Here is a 14,454-nt window from a genome sequence, read left to right as displayed (position 1 = left end):
TTTTTAAAGTGAAAGGGAGGGTAACATACTATGTAACTAAAAACATCATCCTGTTTATTGTATGCTTGCATTATGTTTCCTTCTAGTTCTCTTTGTGTTCTTTCAGTTTTACTCAATCAGCTCAGAGGGAAAAAATGCTTTTACTTTATAAAAGATCTCTGAGTGTCTTCAACTTTGTACGCACAACAAAACTATTTTATGCTGGAGACTTTGTGGAAAATAATGTTGATTATTGGCTTAGGCAGGTAGGCTCTTTCTTCCCTCACACAAAATAAATATTTGTAAAAAAGATGAATGTTCTTGTTACAGTTGGGTTTAAGCACAGACATTTTACTGCATTTTTGTGGAGTGTGTAGATAATTTACAGCAGAAGTTAGCTAATCTGTCTTTCAGTAACTCTTGCCCAGTTACAAGAGAGGGAATTCAGGTTGCAAATAGGTCAGAGGAGGTCAGTGCTTTGGAAAATCTCAATAGGACTGCGGTCCCAAATCACACCTTTGCCATAAGGCATTTAGGTCCATGGTAGGGACATGCTTCTGGCAGTGACTCGCTGAGGGAGATACTTTACAGAAGTATGCATGATTTCTGAACTAATTATCCTACAAAATAGCGTTTGGGAATCAGTTTATTGCAGACAGTTAACTGCTCTGTGATTTCTGACTGACCTTCGGCTTGTCAGATGGCAGAACCAAAGCTTGTTTTACCCAGAACCAGGGAACATAACTTTGGAATTCCTCCTTGGGAAACTGATTGTCATAGCCAAATTGCCTTGCTTACAGTTTGTAATTCTGTATATTTTAGTCCAGTATATTTGCGACTAAATACTACTGTCCCGTTAGTGACTGATTTCAGTGATGTCTGATAGTGAAAGTTTATTTATTTGTAATTATCTTAATCTCTTAATATAGAAATTGTGTTGATAGAGCAGTCCAAGGCAGCTGAAAGCTAAGGGAGCAACATACAGTGGAAACTGACATTACTTACTGTGTGATGCTCTTTCAAATGATAGTTTTAGTCTTCAGGATATTGCCTAGTGATTTTTTTACATGTACTAATGCTTTTGAAAATGTGAAATATTTAATGGTGGGGAATGTACATATTTGCTACCCTCTAAAACAGTGACTTTAACATAAGGTGTCTCAGTTGATTGAAAAAAATCTCATGTTACACTTGGTTAATGCAGGTACTGAAGGCTTTGTTTTGTCACATTCTTAAATGGCATTTGTTCTCCTCTTTTAGGAAATGCCCAATTCTGTCTTTCTGGTAATGGAGGTATGTGTTAACATATGTGTTTGTTTCTGGCTGATTTGAAAGATGATTTTAGACAAAACTCCTTCTTTGCACAGCTGCAAAATAACCATGACTTTTTAAAGCAAGCAATTCTGAAAACCGGATTATTAATTTCCGATGCACTGCTAAATTTATCAGCAGTGTTTGTTCCATAAATTATTCAGTTTCATTTTATGATACTGTAAGTATTGATGAAGTGTTACACCTCAAATTATTAATTAGAGATAATTGACAAAACAATTTTAAGGCAAACAGCTGGAAAGGATCTTCTAATTTTCATGAAAAGATTACGAAGTAAAAATTTAAAAAGTATATAGCAAGTATTTCAGTGCTTGTGTTTTGAATAAAAACCTTTCTTTTTGACAGTACTGCAATGGTGGGGATTTGGCAGATTACTTACAAGGTAATTGATTACTATATTTCCCTATTAAGAAGCTATTGCATTACATGTTTATATTCTGTATTCCTGTAATCCATTGGTGTTTCTCTGAGATTTTTTTGCCTGTGGTTTAAATATTTTTCTGTTCATGGAATGTCTGTAATTCCACAATGCATGTTCACCCTGGTGTGATTTTAGAGTACCCTCTTTATAAGAGGAATTGAATTCACCAAGAATCCATTTAGTGTTGTATTCTGTCTCCAGTCAAGGTCAGCAGCAGAGTGCTGTTTGTTGTGTGTTTGTATGCCACCCTAGGAGCTTGAAAACTAAATTTTGAAGCTGCGGGAAGACATAAGGTTTTGCATTTGTTTAAAAATATTTCCCGGTGTTTTTAAATGCCACTCATAATTGAAAATAAAACCCACAAAGTAGCAATGAAGGTGAATAAAATAATGCACAGACAGAAAATGCTTTTTGCCACTGCTTTCAAAACAGTTGAATGTAACATTCCCTTATTTGTAAATGAGGGAGACGATGTAGCTAACCATAAGTAGCCTGCTGAAAAACGTGTGGGTTTCTGTTTCCAAAGTCGTATTTTGGGGGCTGCTTCCCAGTGTTTTGATTCCACCTGCTTTCTTTTCCAAGATGTGAACTTGAAAATACTGAATTACTTACATAATAATGCTTTTTACAAAGAGGCAGTTCTGGCTTAGAAGAGATTTTACCCTTCAACATGGCTCTGCCTGAAGTGAAGACAGAAGTTACAGAATCATGACAAATGGATTTTTATTACAAACAAAGTTTTGAGCAGAGATGTTAATCTTCATATTTTTCTTGATGAAAATATTCTTCTACTTGCCTTTGTATCTCAGTATGTTGAAGGAATCTTTTTATGAACAGCTATTGTTATGGTAACTGTGTATATTAAAAGCCTAATTCCCTTCCCATTAAAATCCTTGGAAAGACTCATACAGTATAATCTAGCACCTGCGTTCAGTACTTTTTCAGACTGCAGAATGAGATAATACCTTATGAAGAGACTTTCAAAAGTACATCTTATTTTTTCCCTTCAAAATAAATTTTATCATGGATGAAATTTTTGAGCAGAGTGGTTTTCTGCATCCCCATAATAATTTGTTTAAAGAACAGGTTTTACAGCTTCAGGTTGTAACATGATTGTAGATACATTTAATGTTGTAAACTGTGAAGTTCTTTTATTTTCTTGGCTCCTTTGCTTTTTTAGCAAGTTCAGGATTTAATGGTGATTGAGAAGTTTTACAATTATTATGCTACCAAGTTGAATAAACTACTGTAAAAAACAGATAATTCAGAGTGCTGTAGCTAGTGTAAAACTATGGACATGTGTATGTTGTTGAGAGTATATACATTTGTAGAAAAATACTGGAGATTGGATTGTTCTGAATGTAATTCACTAGGATTTGATTGTCTTCGTTGTTTTCACAGTTGATCACTGTGAAGTTTATTGCTTTTTTGCCCAAAGATAATTATATTTATGTTCTCATCTGCTAATATGTATGTTATTTCCAGCTAAAGGAACTCTTAGTGAAGATACCATCCGAGTATTCCTCCAGCAGATTGCAGCAGCTATGCGTATTCTGCACAGTAAAGGAATCATTCATAGGGATCTTAAACCACAGAATATTTTGTTGTCTTATGCCAGTCGTAGGAAGTCAAGTGTCAGTGGCATACGCATCAAAATAGGTAAATATGCTTTTCTCTGATCTAAAGGTAAATCATCACTGTTGGATAGTTTCCCTACTTAGAAGTGTTTTCATAGTTAAAGCACAGAGGATGTACTAGATACGGTGTTTATTAAATTGATGCAAATCAGACAGTAAGTCTAGAAGGATGAGCTTTATGCTGTAATGCAGATTCTCAGTATAAAAAAGCTTGAGTCATAAAGACCTTTTTGATTAAATCTGCAGGGAAAAGAAACCTATTTAGCTGATGTTCCTAGTATTAAACTATTTTAATTAGACATAAATCTGTAACCTTTGAAACTTCGAGTAGCCATTAGCCCATTGCAAAACTGTGTGCATGCAAGACTCCAGTCGCAGTTTCAGCCGGGCTTTTTTTGTGGTAAACCCTCCTAAGGGTCATTTGAGAAGTTTAGAAATGTAGGTTATGACCTATTTTTGGCAGAAGGAGGTTTGGCATTGTAACTGGGGAGAGATGTCAACTGTTCAGGGTACTACCAAACTCCTCCTCTTCAGAGGACACTTCAGGAGTTTTAATCTCTCATTGTCTGTTACATGTCCATTTAAAAATACCTTGTTTTTAACAAGTTTCTTTTCTATGCTTTTGTTCAACCAAAATCTGAGATCTGTTCCAACTCACTCCATCCTCTGAACAGCACAGAGGAGACAAAACTTCTTCTCTTGCTGTCCTTACTTGATAGTTTCAGATGCTTTTGCCTATGTGGAAAATTTGGGCATGTGAAACTTGATTTCTTAAACTGCTACCTGATGTGATTTCACTGAAGCAGATTGTATATTCATCACTCTTAATGAACCATTTATATTTAGCCACTGACTTTAATCCTTTCCTGCTGATGCCAGACAGCATGCTCTGCAGCTGGGGAGATGGCTGAGCAGCAGTTTGTGCAAATGATGCCACTGCTGTTTTTTGGCTTGCTATTTGGAAGATAATACATTATTCTTTCAGTGTAACATAGATTTTACTATTCCATGTAGTTGGCTATATATTATACATGTCTTTTTGTCTCTAACTGGTAATTGTAGCAGATTTCAATAAGAGACAGATCATTTCTAGACTTTACAGATTTGAAAATTATCTTTCTTTTCATTGACAAATGTGTTTCTTTACATAGCTGACTTTGGTTTTGCTCGTTATCTGCATAGCAACATGATGGCTGCAACTCTGTGTGGTTCCCCTATGTATATGGTAAGTGACAGTGTATTTCAGATTGTGTTGCTTAGCTCAAACATTCTGCTACCAGAACAAAGTCGTTTACTGCTTGCAGATTGGCAAATGCCTAGTGTTGCTTCAGAAGTATTAGGGGCAGCATGCAGATCACCTTTCCATAGTTTTACTAGCTCCTTTTTTTCTTGTGATTTGGAGATCACAACTGTTAAAATCAGAGAGCCATTGAACATTTCTTAGCACTGCGGGGAGGAAAAATCTTAGAGAAGTAAAAGGCATGCATCTTAGTATTAATTTTTTGGCAAAGTAGTTTCATTCCCACTTACATACTTTTTTTTCCCCTGAAATAGGACATTATCTCCTTCCCAGTTTCTAAGAAGATAAAAAGTGATCAAATATAGGCTCGAGGAGCTTTATACTAGTAGTTAAAAAAACTACTTGATGTTTTCATTCTAGTTACTTAATGTGTTCTCTCACATGTGGGGTTTGGTTTTGCTTTTTTAAAAAAACAATTTGGAGTTAATTGCTGTTAATTTTTACTAAGTAGTGTGGTAGTCAGTTGAGCACTGAACTCTCTGACTTTGGCACTACCACTACCATGCTGTATGGTCATGGAAAAATCATTTTGCTTTCCCTTGTCTTGTTTTTGTATATGTAAAATGGTGATAATGATATTCCTTATGAAATGCTTGGTCATTTATCCACAAAGAGGACTGCATAAACCAAGTAAATAACGCTTACCTCTTATTCCCATACATGCCGATCGCTAGCTGCTTTCTTTAGAACATCAAGATTTCTAGTTTTCTGTGGTTTTGAAACGTAGCTTTCATTTTAGATAGCGTAATATAACTGTTACCTTTCAAGTCATGTGATGCAGATTAAAATCTAATTTTGTCTTAAAATATTTACTCTTTGCAATGAAGTGGTTTCTGTTAATACTGCTCTGACAGAAGAACTGTAGAATTCGTATTGCTGTAGCTTTTCTTTTTTGTTTTCCCTCCTGAGATTTTCCCATTCTTTCCAGGCCCCTGAAGTGATTATGTCTCAGCACTATGATGCTAAAGCAGACCTGTGGAGCATAGGAACTGTGATTTATCAGTGTCTTGTTGGAAAACCACCTTTTCAGGTAACAGTTTATTTCCTTTTCCCTCTTTTTAGTCTCCCGGAAATTCATAGGGCTTTTTCTTCCAGTCATGAAAACAGAAGTAAGTAGTGATGTCTGAGTGTAGTGTCAATGCTTCAAAGGCCAGATCGCTTGAGGGTACCAAGGAAGAAGTTGCTCATACTTAGTCTGAGATCAGTGTGTTCAATCCAGAGGAAATATATAAGAACACCCGGTACTGAAGTCACTGCTGTGTTTGGGGTTTTCTCCTTTAATGCCCATATGCAAAAGCCTCCTTTTTGTGTATGTGTGCATAGGTACAAAAGCTATTTTCACCATTAAACTGAGCTTTAATTAATGTACATTTTTATTTGGCAGGCCAATAGTCCTCAAGATTTGAGAATGTTTTATGAAAAGAACAGGAATTTGATTCCTAGGTATGTCACCGTGGCCTTTCCTGTCGCTTACATTTGTTGATTGAACACTTTTTCATCTCTGGGAATGCCTGGGATTCATAAAAAATATTTGATGTTGCTATATTGACAAGGACGTAGTATGATACCAGTGACTCATTCATGTTGCATCTTGCCTTCGTTGTACCTTGCTGAGTTGAGTGTCCTGTACTAAGGCTATAGAGCATGTATACTGAAGACTTATGGCAGAATGCTGGCTTCCTGAAATTTAATGCATTGTGCATTATTTAATGCATGCATGAAATTTAATGCATGTTTTACTTCCTCTTGTGTGCAGTATTCCTAGGGAAACATCAGCTTATCTGGCTGACCTGCTGCTGGGTTTGCTTCAGAGAAACCAAAAAGATAGAATGGACTTTGGTATGTAACTTTTCCTTTTGCTCTCTTGACATACCTTGTTAGTTGTATTCATGTGACCAGAATAACTGCCTTGACCTTCTGTCTACAGCCACTTACATGAAAAGTGAAGTATTTTTTTTATTCTCAGTTATCATAAAGGAGGCAGAGTAGCCAAAAGAAATAATTAGGTAACTACTGTCAGTCAGTATTAAATGATGCACGTAAATTATGACTTTGTTGTTGAGTAGTGAAATATAAATTAGTTTAATTCTTTCAATTGTGGCCTTCCCCCCCCCCCCCCCAGTGTTAACTAATATACCTTAAATTTCATGTCACAATCTTATTTCTGTCACTTGAACTGGTGTTTTGGCTTCAGACTGGGAGCAGACATCTCTGATCTCCATGTGGTGTTGGTTGCAGAAATGTAACAAAGTCCTGGAAGAACCCACTTTGGAAGCAGAGTTGCTTTAAATGGTTTCCTCCCTGTTGCTTTCTCTTGCAGACTGCAAATGTCATAACAGTATTAATGGGGGTATAAACTGTGTACATTTGATTTGACCTTGAAAGCTATGCATATGTATATTGGAGGGCAATGAGAGATGTGATGTTATGTCAAAATTGTTTGTATTTGCAAAGATGAATTCCTAGTATTGCACTTAAATATTGCTAGCTGTAGAGACTTCTTTATTTTACTGAAATATTTTCACTGGGGCTTTTTAAGCCCAAAAGTAGTAGAAACAACAGTTGTATCTGTATTTCGTTAAGTCCTAAAATTTAAAAATTTTTAAACTATGCAGTGACTGAAGTTCGCATACTGTTAGATTTCTGCAATGTCTGTTTAGGACTGCATTTTGAATTAGTTGGGAAGTTAAACCTAGTACAAACTAAATGGATACCCCCTTAACACAAAAGTGAACTTGTTTGGCTCCAGTTTACTGCTGTGTTTGGCTTTTTCTCTTTAGCTGGAGATCTTTGGTTGCAGAACATTGTTCTAAATTCTTAAGATTTCAAGGCCTCAAATCAGTACTATTGAATCATTCAGAATGGCTACAACTGTTGCCTCTTTAAAATTAGTCAGGAGTAGAGTTTAGATTTTTGTGTGCTTTGTACTGGCTGGATTGTCTGTTACTCACTTCGGTCTCAAAAAGCCTTTTTATTGCTGGGTTTTTGGTTACCTATTACTGCCAAAGTAGTAGTGCTTTTTTCTTCTTTCTTTTTTTTTTTTTAATGGAAACTCAGGCAGCGTTTTTAAAAGACCACTGAAAAGTTAAATCTTGATTAGTTCTTAGCTGCATCTTGTATGTCAGGTTATTCATGCTGGTTGTTTAAATTTTATAGCACTATTTGCTATTGCAGTTTTATCATAGCTCCCAGGAAATGTTAATCTTAAACTTTTAGTTAATTAAAGCTAACTTAGCTAAATACAATTATCTTTTTCATTATTATTATTTTATATCAATAGCAGTGTGCTTTATACTGGGATTTGTTTTAGCAGCAAGATAGGTGACCCATCAAGTTTAATCTATGGAATGGTGGGAAAGAGCCTGAACCTTAAAGTCTCTTCAGGCTCTTTGTAGATAAGACCTAGTTCTTTCCTCACCTCACTATCAGCTCTTGTGATGCTGAGATCCTAGGGTGAGTTGCAACCAAAAGTCAGACATGCTCAGTTTTTGTTTCTGCTTATGGAACTTTGCCATTGCTCTTTAGTTACGCATGCAAGCTTGGTTTTGATGCAGTACTGAAATACACAAATTGACTCATTCATCACATGTGGTGCTTGTGTATTTGTGATAAGAAGACTATATTTGTGAGGCTGTGGAGAGAGGAGGATTCAAAAGGTGTTTTAGTACTTTACTTAAAGCTCAAGACTCTCCTAGCTACACTTTTTTTTTTTCCTTTTCAATTCCTCCTATGTTTTGCTCCAAGAAATATCAAACTTTTTTTTAATGATTTGGAATTTAAAACATTCATCAGTACTGGCATAATTAAGGTGTTGCTCTTCAGAGAACCAGGCATGGATTTTTGTGTGTAGATGTGACTGAAATAACTTGATTTAACTGCTGTACCTAAAAGCTTAAGTAGAAGTCAGATACAGAAAAAAATCATGATAATTGGGTAAGATGTCCCAGATGATAGTGACAGTGTTCAAAGGTTGATTTATAAATCTGTATGTGTAGAAGAATTAATACATCACAAACATGGACTTTGAGTAATTGATTTCACTTTGCACTCTGGGTGTGCTGATCCTATGGTTTCTTCAAACATGGGAAATTCACTGTATCATTTGTGGTAGTGGGAGAACGCATTTGTGCTTAGGAAGAAAACTAGAAAGCAGAATTGTAGTGATGAAAGTCATGTTTTCCTTGGCTGAGCCACTTAAAGGGCCTCAAAGGGGCTGCTCTGGAATGTGCTTAGCAAAGGGAGTGAAAGGGAGAGTGTATAACTGAGCCCAGTTGCCTGTTGTTAAAGTAAAAATAGCGTTGGAAATCTTGTTGATCTTCCAGCAATATAAAGTAGAACAGCGGGTGTTGCACAAAAGCTCAAGAACACCTTATCCTCGTGTTAAAGTTAATCATTACATTGTTCTTGCATTATAGCTAGCCTCCCTTCCTTATCGGGTCGTGGAGGAAAGTGTTGTTGAAGGAAGAGGAGATACTGCAGGCCTCTACTGCAGGCCTCTGATTCTTTCTTTTATTTTTTTTCCTTATTACTTACTTAGGTCTGATGAACAGCCTTGTTTCTCCTCAACTGTTAGAGCATTAAAGCTCACAAAGCTCAGCAGCTAGCTTCTACCAACCCTCAATTTCCCCTAACTAGCTGAAGGTTGCTTCTTGTAGAATAAAACTTTCCATGTAAACTGCTAGCCAGCTGGTTATGCTAAGTCAATTAAATGCATCTCAGCAAATCCATTTACAACAAAAGCAAAATGTTTCTATTGTAACAGTAACAAGTTAACTGAGGAAATTGTTAAAGAAATTGTGTTTAATTCTGCTTTAAACTGTGAACCAGCTGCACAGGTCATGTTCTGCTGTTGGGAAGTGGGAAGGAGAACGGCTGCTGCTCTGTGTTATGATTTTTGGCCACCTAAGGAGTATCATTAATGGGTTCAAAAATAAGCATCAGTCCTTGGGAAAGGCAGAAGTGAAAATACTTTCAGTGTTTGATGTGAGAGAGATGCTCATCATTTTGAAGAATAAATTAAAACTGAATTAGTACCATATTGAACATAGAGAACATAATTTTATGAGGAGTATAAGAAGGCTTCTTGTGTACATGATCCTTAAGTGCAGTCATAAAATGTCCTCCGGTAATTCAGTCTGATTTGCCTTGCTGGCTGTTGTTTGAAGTTATTCAATTGATTTTTGTTTCCTTTCCGAATGCTATCAACATATAACATAGAAGGCTTTAATCTTTATATAAGCTCTTCACCCTCTGGCTCCGAAATACTGATTCTGGGATGGCAACCATTTATCACCATCTGCAATATAGTCTGTAAATTCTATGTCATTTGTACATTTACTCACCATGGTTGTTGTTTCTTGTTCTATAGAAGCATTTTTCAACCACCCTTTCCTGGATCAGATTTCAACAGTCAAAAAGTGTAAGTAGTTTTGTTTCTCCAATTATGTGTGTAAATGATGAATGTTGGGGGCTGGAACAGGGAAGGATTTGCCAAATATCACACTAAGTGTTTATGAGGCATTTTCCTGAGTCTGACTTGTCATTGTGCTCTATTGTGAGGCTAAGTGTTAAATCCTTTTTTGTATTATGCTAGACTGAAACGTGATACTTATTTTCTAGTTCCTTTGACATTTCAAGTGAACTTAAATACCCTTGTGTGTTTAAGGGTGTGCTGTGCTTATAAGCTGTATAAGGCTTTATGAATGAAAATCAGTGAGGAATGAAAGAATGAAAATGAGTTTGTTTGAAATTCAGCCTTTCAAAATCTCAGTCGCGTTTTTGTTTTTGTTTTTTCCCCTGGGTTTTCTTCTTCTAGCTTGTCCTGTACCAGTGCCCACATATGCAGGCTCAGTCTCTGGCAGTTCCTGTGGTAGCTCTCCTTCATGCCGTTTTGCTTCTCCTCCAGTAAGTTCTCTGTTTTACAGAACAATATCTAGAAAATATTTTTGGTAATGTTTAGCCAAGAGTTATTGAATTTTAGATATTTCAATTCTTGAACAGTGTAAACTGTTGCGTTTAAGAGCACAGAGCAAGGAATACCCCTGTCTTCTGCTAGAAGAATGGCATTAACATTTCAGTTCTCTCTTGCTCCTTGTGTTGTACTTTGTGGGTTTTTTGTTGTTGTTCTTTTTTGTTAAAGAAAAAATACATATACACATCAAATGCTAAAGTAGCAAATCTTTAGATGTGCTAATATCGTTTGCAACGTAATGAATGTTACAGATAAGTTTTGAATTGGCCTTTTTGGCTAAGGACCCTTATACTGATATGACCGGGTGACTTCGATTTTGTGTGGTATTTGAAAGTGGTGCATCTGTATCATCACGAATGATTGAATAAATTGCAATTGTTTAAATTCACAGCCTATTTAATATACAACTGTCTAAAGTGACACTACTGGCTTATCCAGTATTCAAAATTTCCAATTTCAAATACATTTTATGTTTCTAAATGCTTAAGAAACAAAAAAGGGCCCAAGATTCATCTTTTTTTTGTTGAAGCTAGTGATGATTCTTACTTTAGAAGCTTCATAGTTAAAAGAGCAATTCTATGTTCTGAATCACTGGATTTATAGTGGGTTTTTAACTTTTTTTTCCACACACCCCCCTACAGTCTCTGCCAGACATGCAGCATATTCAAGAAGAAAATTTGTCTTCCCCTCCATTGGGTCCTCCTAACTACCTTCAAGTTTCTAAAGACTCTGCCAGTACCAGTAGCAAGAACTCCTCTTGTGACACAGATGACTTTGTTCTTGTCCCACACAACATCTCTTCAGACCACTCATGTAAGAACCTTCCTTATTTTTACATTTTAAAACAATTTCCACTTGTAACATACCTTTATGCCCTGCTATTCTTTGGCTCTCTTTTTTCTAAATGTGTCTCAATTCATGTTGGAACTCATTTATTTAGTTTGAAGGAAGACTGTTTGGTATACCTGCATGCCCTGCATCTGGGACACCAGGTGGTATACCCTGCATCTGGGACATTTTCACTTTCAATTGAGTAGCCAGATATGCTAAAGATACCAAGGTCATTTAAAGTCATGGAAAATATTGGAGCTTGGCAGTAGAAGAAAAGAGTCAGTTGTAAACAACTGCTGATAAGAAGCGCAAGGATTCTCTCAGTGGAGGCAGGCACATTGTTACCTCTAGACTAACTGAATGTTTATAGTCCATGCTGTAGAGCTTTAGATAATAAACAGGTGCAGGTAAAAACATAAAAAAATGCTTAACATGAAAGGTAAGGCATCAGACTGGGCTTATACCGTAGAAAGACTTGGATGTAGCATGTTGCCATTTTAGGACATCTTCCAAACCTGAATTGCCACTGGGAAGCTATTCAGCTGATTTCTATACAATGCCACCAACTCATGTTAAATATTCGGCTAAATTAGTGCCTTGATCTCTGAAGGGTTTCTGTCACTCATTATTACAAATCTTCCAATGCTGATACCTTGTACTCTTACAATATATTTTATTTCAAAATTATTATAATTAATATAGCAAAAAAACCCTAACAAAAACAAACAACAAAAAAAAACTTGTTAAAGAACTGCCTTCCCCAGTTACATTTTTGTTGTAGGTCAGATTTGAGGTATTTTCATACACAAAAGAGTTTGTGGAAAACTTTTACATGTTCACAGAAGTTTGTCAGAAGTGGTTATTTCTACAACAGTAATATTGGAGATTTTTTAAGATTCTGCTTCATGACGTTGGTTTTCAATGTGTTCTTCTGCTTACTGTAGATGATATGCCATTGGGAGCAGCTGGCAGGCGGGCTTCAAGCGAGTTCTTGATGTGTGGAGGGTAGGTGTGCTGAGCTTTATCCAAAAGAAGTCTCATGTTCTAAAATTGATACTGCAGCTGTAGAAGGGGTTGCTGGGTTTTTGGCAGTGATGGGTTTACATTGCTGTGTGTGGACTTTCTTAAAGATTAATATGCCAAGTTGAATTTAATGTGAATATGTAAACAGCCTGAATTCAGAGTTTTGCTGTGAGGTAGATAGTTTCTCTGATGTGAAGACCTGTCTTTTGACAGTGGTTTTTGTTTTCACAGGCAGTCGCCATTAACTATTTCTGGAAGCTCAGGAACTGTACAGAAACCATCCTCAGCCTCTTCTCGAAGTACTGCTTCTGGTACAGCTAACAGGTGTGTGATGTAGGCTTAGTATTTCCTCTCTTTTAAAAAGGTTCTCTGCTACTATATGTTTTGTTTTGGTTTTTTTTTAAAATTGTGGATAGCTACTGGAAACTGAATTGAAATAGAAGCTAGACCTGTTTTTTCCAGGCTCTCTACACTTAATGCATTCTAATGGGTAACTTCTGGCTCTGATGCATCCCCAAAAGATTTACCCAAGGAAAGATAGCATTCTTTTGTCTGTTTAAATTTTGAACTGGTTGAAAGCAGAAACTTCAGAGACATAACTGACTTGTCCTTTTTGGTGTTGCAAAGCACAGCACAGTCTTCGTTTAGTGAGTCAAGATATTGAATGCAGTATACATTTTAAGAAGTAGTTGTGAGAGAAGAGGAACTTACAAAGCCCAGATTGCTATGGATTTGTGTCTCGTGGCTGGATTGTCTTGTGTCTGGTAACTGGGTGTGGCTTCTGTGCAAGTGATTACTGTGAATTTCATGTTTGTGTCTCACAAGATACAAAAGAAGTCACATGGAAAAGCTGCAATACATGTTTAGCTCTTTCATCAGCAGGACCATTAGTAAGTCCTCTTTCTTCCACATGGTTGTAGACAAAGTTTCTGCTAGTTTGAAATAGAACTGGTATTCATCAGTGGTGCCTGAAATCTTTCCTGTATTGTATTGGAAAATGTGAAGCTTAATCATGCTGTTTATCTACTCATGTAATATCTAAACAGAAGGGTTAGATTTGTCATTTGACCAAGTAATGAATTTCATAATGTTTTCAGTACAAATAGAAAGAGGATGAGTGGCTAGATGAGGAATAAAGCTATTATGTTGGGTGTATTTTTGGCTTATGCTAGTATTACAGGGCTGCAAGTCAGCATTATTCATTTAGAAATGCTTATCACAAGAAAAGTTAGCTACTTTGTGCTGATCTTTGGGCAGTTTGTGAAATCTGCTGACATGGGCTAGCAATACAGCTTTAGTCTTACCTTTTATGTTTAAGGGCAGATAATGGGGATGGTTTGTCTGTAAAGATCCATTTGCTCTGGATTGGCCATGTACAATGTATTAGAAATACATTGTAATTTTCTATTTTAAATTGTGTCAGGTGTCACAGTTTAGAGTTACAGGTTTTATGAAGATCTGCCAGTTATCTATACATTACCAAGTTAAGAGCTAAACGGTCCTGTGATCAGAAACAGGTGCCTACTGTTCACACTTTCAGTGTTTGTACTATAATAGTTTGATTTAATTATTGGTTGAGTAAATGGGGTAACCAGCTGGCTGCTTGGGGCACGGTCTGAAGGAAGCAGAGTGTGTGTCTGATATTCTGCAAGACGCTGCTTTTGGTTTTGGGTTTTGGTTTTTTATTTCCTGAGAAATGTTCTTTCATAGTGTGTGACTTTTTTTTTTTTTTTTTTTTTTTTTTTTTTTTTTTTTTTTTTTTTTACAAAAGGTTATGCCCTATGAAAGAGTGAATTTTTCTGATTAGCTGATCAAACTGAATTAATTATACTCAGAGTTACACTGCTTTATGTCAAGTAGAAGAAGCTGTAACACTTGTCAGGCTCCAGCCAGAATGGGCAGAATAGGTAGAGCAGTTCACTCTGCTGTGGTTAATTGCTAATTTTATTCTCTGGCTCTC

General features: G+C 36.3%; 1 protein-coding gene across 1 annotated transcript in view; it reads left to right on the top strand.

Moving 5' to 3' along the window:
• Positions 1-14,454, top strand: part of ULK2 (unc-51 like autophagy activating kinase 2) — a 41,340-nt gene that overhangs the window by 11,637 nt on the left and 15,249 nt on the right. Inside the window, exons 4-15 of the mRNA XM_075518355.1 lie at positions 1,240-1,272; positions 1,657-1,693; positions 3,218-3,391; positions 4,521-4,594; positions 5,598-5,699; positions 6,054-6,112; positions 6,426-6,508; positions 10,038-10,088; positions 10,485-10,573; positions 11,282-11,453; positions 12,416-12,476; positions 12,726-12,818. Of these exons, the coding sequence (XP_075374470.1) occupies positions 1,240-1,272; positions 1,657-1,693; positions 3,218-3,391; positions 4,521-4,594; positions 5,598-5,699; positions 6,054-6,112; positions 6,426-6,508; positions 10,038-10,088; positions 10,485-10,573; positions 11,282-11,453; positions 12,416-12,476; positions 12,726-12,818 (1,028 nt within the window). The remainder of the gene's footprint in view (positions 1-1,239; positions 1,273-1,656; positions 1,694-3,217; positions 3,392-4,520; positions 4,595-5,597; positions 5,700-6,053; positions 6,113-6,425; positions 6,509-10,037; positions 10,089-10,484; positions 10,574-11,281; positions 11,454-12,415; positions 12,477-12,725; positions 12,819-14,454) is intronic.

Source organism: Mycteria americana, chromosome 15 (genome assembly GCF_035582795.1).
Source record: "Mycteria americana isolate JAX WOST 10 ecotype Jacksonville Zoo and Gardens chromosome 15, USCA_MyAme_1.0, whole genome shotgun sequence".
Lineage (NCBI taxonomy): Eukaryota > Metazoa > Chordata > Aves > Ciconiiformes > Ciconiidae > Mycteria > Mycteria americana.
The sequence above is the reverse complement of the archived record's forward strand: the minus strand, read 5'-3'. Positions and strand labels throughout refer to the sequence as shown.